Consider the following 9,719-nt stretch of genomic DNA (forward strand, 5'->3'; position numbering starts at 1 on the left):
TCATGGGCCCACCGGGCCAAAAATAATTCACCTTTACGTTGCCAATCTAAGTCCATCTGAGCCACTTCAATCTTAGCCGCTTTATCCACTTGTTGGTTGTTCTGGTGTTCCTCAGTGGCCCAACTCTTGGGTACATGGGCATCTACATGACGTACCTTCACCACCAGGTTCTGCACCTGGGCAGCAATATCTTTCCACATTGCAGCAGCCCAGGATGGGTTTACCTCTGCGTTGCCAGTTGCTCTGCTTCCATTGCTTCAACCACCCCCACAGGGCATTTGCCACCATCCATGAGTCAGTATAGAGGTAAAGTACTGGCCACTTTTCTCATTCAGCAATGTCCAGGGCCAGCTGGATGGCTTTCACCTCAGCAAACTGACTCGATTCACCCTCTCCGTCAGCAGTTTCTGCAACTTGTCGTCCAGGACTCCATATAGCTGCCTTCCATCTCCGATGCTTTCCCACAATATGGCAAGACCCATCAGTAAACAAGGCATACTGCTTTTCACTTTCTGACAGTTTATTATATGGTGGGGCCTCTTCAGCGCGCACCACCTCCTCCTTTGGTGACATTCCGAAATCTTTGCCCTCTGGCCAGTCCATGATGACTTCTAGAATGCCTGGACAACTGAGATTTCCTATTCGAGTTCATTGTGTAATTAGTGCAGCCCATTTACTCCATGTAGCATCAGTTGCATGATGTGTAGAGGAGACCCTGCCTTTGAACATCCAGCCCAGCACAGGCAACCGGGGTGCCAGGAGGAGCTGTGCTTCAGTGCCAATCACTTCCGAAGCAGCTCGAATCCCTTCATAGGCTGCCAGTATCTCTTTCTCAGTTGGGGTATAGCTGGCCTCAGATCCTTTATATCCCCGACTCCAAAAGCCGAGGGGTCGACCTCGAGTCTCCCCTGGAGCTTTCTGCCAGAGGCTCCAGGTAGGACCGTTCTCCCCAGCTGCAGTGTACAGCACATTTTTTACATCTGGTCCGGTCCGGACTGGTCCAAGGGCTACTGCATGAACTATCTCGCGTTTAATTTGCTCAAAGGCTTGTTGCTGCTCAGGGCCCCATTTAAAATCATTCTTCTTCCGGGTCACATGATAGAGAGGGCTTACAATCGAACTGTAATTCGGGATGTGCATTCTCCAGAACCCCACTGCACCCAAGAAAGCTTGCGTTTCTTTCTTATTAGTTGGTGGGGTTGCTAGGAATGGTCCCCACTCTTACTTTGTAAATTATTTTTCTACCTATTTAGGAGGAGCAACATGCCCAGATTAACAACAGTGGTCAAGTAGGCAAAGAATAAAATGTGCACAATGCAAGCTCTACATAGGTTTACAATGTGCTGGTCATGCATTAACCCCTACAGATCCTGGCAGGCATTTAAACATTTAAGTTGATGGAAGATCAAATTGCTAATGAACTGACTCCTGAAGGGACTGTAGCCAGCTTCAAATCACTGGTAGGCTCTGCATCTGATGACAGAAGACTTAAGTCATGTCAAATCACTGGTCTCCTACTTTAGCCCGTTTTGCTGTCAAGGAAAGATGCATTTGGGCTTTATGCTGATCCTGTACTGCTACTTGCTGGTAAAAATGAGGTGCCAGTTCCAAGAGCCATGCAGATTCCACAGCAGTCACATCTCTCATGTAATATTTCGCAGTCTGTATGACTTCATTGTAGACTACCCAGCGTGGAGGTTTCTCTGCATACAACACTGACGTGGGGTGGATATGAAGTTCCTGGTCATCACGGATAGTCCTGTAAGCTCCAGTAGAGTGGAATTTAGCTGCGTTTGCAAAGAATCCAGAAACTATGCATCTCAAAACAGGATCTGGATCACCTTCATTAGACTTCTTTGGCACTTTAAAGCAGACAAGAAGCTTTTTCAGCTGCTCTCTTACAACAGAAGCTCTTACAAGCCCTTTGTAGTTCAGAAAGTGCTCCTGACACCACTGAGAGCTCTTGCTGTGTTTGACAAAGGCTTCATACACATTAAGCATAGTGAGATGATCACCTTCTTCCACAGCAAACTTTCTGTGTCGCCTGGCAGCCTGAGACTTTTGATTTGGAGGGATCACAAAGATGTTCTGAATCTGCATCATGGCAGCAATTGTCAAAATCTCCTGGGAGCAGCCAAAATTTCCTGATTCCAGAAGCATCTTTGCAAACATAGGATTCAAAGGAAACTCTGCTATTCTCATTCCAAGAGGCTCTGTTAAACGGCAGTGCATATCCAAACCTCCTAAGGCATACAGCAGTTCTAAAGCTTGCACCATTGACTGGGCAGGAGGTGGTGAAAGAAAGGGGAACCTGAGCACATTGTCGATTCCCAAAGCCTTCAGCTACAAGATGACGGGTGCAAGGTTACTGCGCTGCATCTCAGGAACAGTGGACTTGGGCAACTTTTCAAAGTCCTCCTCTGTATAAAGCCTGTAACATTTACCAGAGCGGTTCCGTCCTGCACATCCTGCTCTCTGATTAGCTGAAGCCTTAGAGACTGGAACCACCACAAGACATTCAATGGCTGTCTTGGGGTTATATGCACGAAGCTTCACAAACCCACAATCAATTACGAATACGATTCCGCGAACCGTGATGGAGGTCTCTGCAACGTTGGTGGCAACTACCACCTTCCTGACATTGTGAGAAACTCTCTCAAACACTTTCATCTGCTCAGGAGAAGGCAGTCCAGCATACATGGGGAGAACACGGAGGTGTCTTTTCATTCCAGTGCGAGAGAGGGCCCGAGCCTGTTCTATGAGCGTGGAAACAACAGTCTCCACTTCCTCCTGCCCAGTTAAAAATGCCAGTATATCACCATCATTCTCCATCTGGTGAATTTTCATTGTAGTTTCCACAGTTGATTTTACATAATCTGGAACAGGACTACAAGGAGAAAATAGGAGAGACATTAGCAGAAAAACAGGTAGAGCCTCCTGTTGTCAGGAGCCAGGCTCAGTTTGGCCAGTATTAGTCACAGTGCTCTAGGTAATAGGAGGCAGGGTACCCTGTTCCGCATCTCATCAGGCAGCCATACCACTCTAGGAAATCAGTTTCCTTCTTGAAGGTTTCATTCAGGTTTTTGTGGTCTTGTATGTCCTCTTAAAACATGACTGCTACTGCTGAACCCAGGACAAATATAAATACAGATTAGCTATAAATTAAAAAAATTACATTGTCAGAGCTATTCACCGTTGTTAAAAATAAACTTCTTGTTTTCAAATTTAGAGCTTTAGTTACCCTAATTTGTGAAAGCCGTAGTAAAAATAACTCCTGATTTTCAGAAAAACTGGGGCCATTTCATCCTTATGTTGGTATTATCTGAAAAATAGCTGGGAAATCAAAAATCTGCTCCAGACACTTCTAGATTTAGTAAATATTAGGAAGTAATAGCAAACATTTGTTTAACTGAATAAATCAGTTCAAATGTGTTTCAGTTCAACAACTTTTTCAATAAATAAAAACATATGTATAAATTTTCCCTTAAAGAAGCAAGCACACACCAGGTAATTTAATCTGAACTTTCCAGTTCATCAGAGTGGGAAAGTTCAGATGGGAAGGTGCACAAGGAAAAATATGACAGTATGACAGCCCATCAGTGTTGGCATTTGTAGATTTTGTACAGACAAAGTATTTATGGTGTTTCTGTCCATTTCATGGGTGATGTGGGTGACAATGTTGAGATAGTTGGAGTATTACATACCCACTGAAATACTAAAGTTTATAGAAAACTGTACATAATGATGTTTACCATAAATGCCTTTCTATGATACTTGTAGATTTCACATCCCTGCCTCTTTTTCAAAGCCACTTCTTCCTTTCAATAATTGTATTTCCCATCTGTGCATCTGAACAATTTATGCTATCATGCATTTCTTTTGCATTCTAGGTTTTTTCTAGCTCCTCTTGACTACTCCTTCTGGATTTACTAGCATGTTTTCCAGTCAAGAGTGGGCCAGCTGGTAGCAGAAATACTGGAAAAAAAAAAAATGTCTTTGCTATATTCATAGAATCATAGAATAGTTAGGGTTGGAAAGGACCTCAAGATCATCTAGTTCCAACCCCACTGCCATGAGCAGGGACACCTCACACTAAATCATGCCACCCAAGGCACTGTCCAACCTGGCCTTGAAAACCGCGAGGGATGGAGCATTCGCAACTTCTCTAGGCAACCCATTCCTGTGCCTCACCAGCCTCACAGTAAACACCTTCTTCCTTATATCCAATCTATACTTCCACTCTTTAAGTTTTAACCCATTACCCGTTGTCCTATCACTACAGTCCCTAATGAAGAGTCCCTCCCCAGCATCCCTATAGGCCCCCTTCACATACTGGAAGGCTGCTATGAGGTCTCCATGCAGCCTTCTCTTCTCCAGGCTGAACAGCCCCAGTTTTCTCAGCCTGTCTTCATAGGGGAGGTGCTCCAGTCCCCTGATCGTCCTCGTGGCCCTCCTCTGGACTTGTTCCAACAGCTCAATGTCTTTTTATGTTGAGGACAGCAGAGCTGTATATAGTACTGCAGGTGAGGTCACAAGAGCAAAGTAGAGGCGCAGGATCATCTCCTTCGACCTACTGGTCATGCTCCTTTTGATGCAGCCCAGGATACAGTTGGCTTTCTGTGCTGCAAGCACACTGTAAGCTCATGTTCATTTTCTCATTGACCAGCAACCCCAAGTCCTTCTCCACAGGGCTGCTCTGAATCTCTTCTCTGCCCAACCTGTAGCTGTGCCTGGGATTACTCTGAGCCAGGTGTAGGAGCTTGCACTTGGTATGGTTAAACTTCATGAGGTTGGTATCAGCCCACCTCACAAGTGTGTCAAGGTCCCTCTGGATGGCATTCCTTCCTTCCAGCATACCAACCAACCAATACAGCTTGGTGTCATTGACAAACATGATGAGGGCACACTCAATCCCACTGTCCATGTCACCGACAAAGATGTTGAAAAAGACCGATCCCAACACCAACCGTGAGGGACACCACTCGTTACTGGTCTCCAGCTGCACATTGAGCCATTGATTGCGTGCGGCCATCCAGCCAGTTCTTTACCCCCCGAGTGGTCCATCTATCAAATTGATGTCTCTCCAATTTAGAGACAAGGATGTCATGTGGGACAGTGTCGAACGCTTTGCACAAGTCCAGGTAGATGACATCAACTGCTCTACCCCTGTCCATCAGTTCCATTGCCTGTCCATTTTTACATTTAAGCCATGCTCCTTATTGAAGATTATTCGATTTCTTTTCTGTAGCTCTTTGAAGAAGAGCAAATCTTACATGAAGTCTTAAATGAACTTGAATGAGACAACAAATACACACTGACCTGTAGTGGTCCAGTTTCTTTCATCTTTTGTAAGTATCAGATAACATTTTGAATAAGGGAAGATGTGCTAGGGAGGAACGTAAGTGGTCTTAAGTGAACACCGGAATAAACAGCTTTCTGTTGTTTTGGGGGGGTTGTTTTGTTTTTGTTTTTTTTTACTACATCTTTTTGTTGAACCGTACTAATATCCCAGTTTGGGATGTTCCAAAAATAGATGTAAAAAAAAAAATATATCAAAAAGCCCCCAAAAAAGGTACAATGATAGCTGATGATTTTTCAGCCCCCAAATACTTGACATTCCAGAGTGGATTTCTAAGGTAGTGTAATAGCAAGTGTGGTGCCAGACTATTTTCTACTTGGTTTTAAAATGGGCCTTTGCTATTTCTATGTCCCTGTCCTACACCTTCCTCTGAAGCATCTGGTAATGAGTCTTGCTTCCGACTTAATACACACAGCTGTGATGACTTCTGTGTTTCTATCATTATCTGCATTTCCATCCGAGTCCCAGTGGCGTTTGTGGGATGTTTGCTTCTGGGTTCTTTGTGAGTCTTTACTGTGTCCATTGATTCAGTTTAACATTTAGGGTCATGTTTTCAAGCCTCCCAGAACAAAAATGAATTGTTTGCTCTCACTTTATTTTTGCAAGTCTTCCCAATGAACAGCTAAAGTAATAGATGAGAAACCTGGTATCGTGATTTAAACCCAGCTGGTAACTCAGTACCACACAGCAGTTTGTTCATCCTCTCTTCCACTCCTCTCCCACCCCAGGCAGGATGGGGATGCGAATCAAAAGAATGTAAACACAACTGGTTGAGATAAAAAGAGTTTAATAAAATAAAGTAGAATATAATAGTGCTAGTAATAATAATAACAACAAAGGAAATAACAGAGAATATAAAACTAAAAGGGGAAGTAAAAACAAACAATAAACAAGTGATGCACAATACAATTTCTCACCACCCACTGCCCGATACCCAACCTGGCCCAAGCAATGATCTGTCCCTTCCAGGTGACTCCCCCCAGTTTATATACTGAACATGACATGCTGTGGTATGGAATACCCATTTGGCTAATATGGATCAGGGGTCTTAACTCTGTTCCCTTCTGGCTTCTTGTGCCCCTCCTTACTGGTAGAGCATGAGAACCTGAAAAGTCCTTGATCAGGATAAGTGCTACTTAGCAACAACTAAAACATCGGTGTGTTATCAGCATTGTTCTCAGACTGAAGCCAAAACACAGCACGGCACTAGCTACAAGGAAAAAAATTAACTGTATCCCTGCTGAAATCAGGAAAGTATCCACCCATTTTTCTGTAGCACTTGCGTCATGCCAGGTGTCGCACTTCCCACCATCACGTCTCCTGTCTTTTGATGTATAAATATATACACACACAGAGATATCCTTCCCTTAGTCTATGCACCATCCCTAGAAAGGTTTGCTGCATTCATTCAATCCCTGACCTGGGGCTCCATCTTTCAGAACAGTCTCTCAGGCCAGGAAAGATGGGTGGATGGATGGGTGGATGGTGTGTGGTGTTGGATTGTTGCATGCTGAAGCCAGCTCCGATTCTATCACCACTGGACAGTGTATCACACTTATACACTGTCCAGCTGTATCAAAGTTAATTCTTCAGTAATGTGGTGACCAAAAGGGAGTCAGGTTCAGATTCTCAAATCCAGAGCAGTGGAGACGGGTGCCACGAGGCATCTAGCACAATGATGGGTGCATAGCTGCCCTGTAAGTGGTAATATTCAATGTTATACGGCATCATACAATTTAATTCATTGACTATTTTCACTCAAAATCAAATCTCCTTGAGGTACATACCAGACTTCCCCATCCTCCTGTGTCACCCACCAATCGCACCCAGGCCTCTGAATAAAAGCAATTCCATGAGTGGTTTTGCCTTTGCCTGAGGCAGGAATAACCCAGACTGTTTTCCCCAGCAAATTCTTTAGGTACACTACAGGAACTTTATCCCCTTCTACAGCATGTAAAAGTTCCAGCTGGGCTGAACCAGCCTTGTTGGCAGATACCCTAGTGTTGACCAACCAGGTGGCTTTTGGTAAATGCATATCCCAGTGTTTGAAAGTCCCACCACCCATTGCTCTCAGTGTAGTTTTTAACAGCCCATTGTACCGTTCGATTTTCCCAGAGGCTGGTGCATGGTAGGGGATGTGATATACCCATTCAATGCCATGCTCTTTGGCCCAAATGTCTGTAAGGCTGTTCTGGAAATGAGACCCATTGTCTGACTCAGCTCTAGCTGGGGTGCCGTGTCGCCACAAAATCTGTTTCTCAAGGCCCAGGATAGTGTTCTGGGCAGTGGCGTGAGGCACAGCGTATGTTTCCAGCCACCCGGTGGTTGCTTCCACCATGGTAAGCACATGGCACTTGCCTTGAAGGGTTTGTGATTTGCCCTGAGCATACCTATGTCAGGCTTTTCTGATTCATCTGTTATAAAGAAGGTGGAGAAATAGATATGTCCTTCTGACCTGCAAAATCAAGACACAAATTCTAGAAATGTTGCAGAAAAAACAAAAACCCTGAGAGCATTCTGGTCATAAAATTGGTTTTCTGAGTCAAATTATATTCAGGTTCTGTTTTGCCACACTAAACCCTGAGCAGGTCTCATCCTAAAAACAACTCCATTAACCTGTCCTGTAGTAAGCACCTTTCAGAAAATCATTCCAGATTCTTTCTTTGCTGGTGCTAATGTATGCAGTTTGTTTTATACCTCATATTTTGCTCAGTTTCCAACTTACTTATTTCCATTTATTATCATTCCAATCTAGGTACTTAAATACAGATAGAATTCAGGTGAACTGAAATTAAATCCACCAGCTTTTTGCAGGTTTACATTCATAAAAGTTGAAAGAAATCAAGAGCAAATTTGCTGGTGAATGGGAGTTGGAAAAGAGCTAAGAGAGTTGTTTCAGCTGCTTCCCCCTTTATTCCTGACCAGAATATTTCATATTATCTGGCAGAAATGCTCTGGGTTGTTATATAGCCTGAAGGTAGTCTCTTAACCTTTATGGAAGCCAGAAGGGTCATGAAGGAAATGCTAAGGAAGATTCACAGTATTCTAAAGTGGATGCTAGACTCCTAAATTATGCCCCTGAGGAAAAAAAAATAAAATAATCCAAATGCTCAAAATTCATAAGACCATCAAACCACTTTTTTACTAGTTCCAGTAATGTGTATTGTTTTGACTATAGTAAGTGTAATCCATTTTGAATAAATGAAAGTTCAATATTCATGTTCTTAATATGCATAATCGTAGAATGAGATCTCAGATATGCACGTAACAAGAGAAAAAGGAAAAATTGCTATGCAGAATGGCTTAGTCTCCCCCTGGTTATATAGCTCATACAGCCATCCATCACTGAGAAGAACTCAGTCATAAATTTGAATTGAATGGAAAAAGTGACTGTTTGGTCTACCTGCCAGCTCCTGAGCAGAGTTTTGCTTTCTTCCATTTGGTAGTGATTCACTGCTTTCTTTTAGCACACCAGAACTAGGCTAAAAATAGACTAGGAAAAAGGGCTTCAGCCATCTTAAAGAGCACAAGTGATATGCAAGCTGACCTCTCGACTACACATGTTACAGCTATAGGCAACACAAATGGTGCCAGGTGGGGATTACACAGGGCAGAGCAACATCTGCTTCACTATCACAAGTGTAAATGATAGTTCCTCATGTTATGCCATAAACAGCCTGAGGTAAAAAAGACAGGTAGAGTTCCTGTCACAAATTAAACTGTTGCCATCTGTACATAAGAGTAACTTAAATAGAATAAAAAGCTTTATAAAATATTACCCAAGGAGATAAAAGGTAAATAATGAAATTTATTTATGGACTAGAGCCAGAAATGAAAGCAAAACGAAATAAAAGAGAATATGCCTTTTCCCTATGATGAATGAAAAGTGCTGATATATAACCTGCTTCCAGAGCTAGGTGCTAGATTTTCTAAGATGCAATTTTTTTTTATTTTTTTTTTCCAGCTTGATTTACGCACAGACAAAGCAATACAGGCACAAAGTACGTACCTTGGACATAACCCATAGCTCTCAAACTGGATCCCAAAGGTTTCCATGGTCACATCTTTTTTTTTTGTTTGTTCTTACTTTAAGATATTAATAAGGTGATCAATAATTGCAGCTATTCAGACTAAATGTAACTTTATGAAGAAAGCAACATGAAATGCTTAATACTAAGTTTCTCCTTAATGCCTCAAAAAATGCCGAAATGAATGTAAGCTCCACGGAGCGCTTAGATTTACCCTACATCATAGAGTAAGCTACTTTCTCTGGACTAAACTGTCAGTTACTTGCTAGACATTTGTTTTTTCTTGTACATAGATTAGTTGCCTGAATCACTCTCATCTATTTAGAGAGAGT

General features: G+C 42.8%; 1 protein-coding gene across 1 annotated transcript; it reads right to left on the reverse strand.

The window, feature by feature from the left end:
* Positions 1-1,317: 1,317 nt before the first annotated feature.
* On the reverse strand, positions 1,318-9,415 carry LOC134156363 (probable ATP-dependent RNA helicase DHX35). Its single transcript, XM_062604331.1, is given in 2 exon segments — positions 1,318-2,887; positions 9,369-9,415. Coding segments are annotated over 2 exon segments (1,431 nt in total). The 3' UTR covers positions 1,318-1,503.
* Positions 9,416-9,719: the final 304 nt, after the last annotated feature.

Source organism: Pezoporus occidentalis, unplaced genomic scaffold, assembly GCF_034315485.1.
Source record: "Pezoporus occidentalis ecotype Australia unplaced genomic scaffold, CSIRO_AGI_Poc_V1 ctg85, whole genome shotgun sequence".
NCBI classification, from domain to species: Eukaryota; Metazoa; Chordata; class Aves; order Psittaciformes; family Psittacidae; genus Pezoporus; species Pezoporus occidentalis.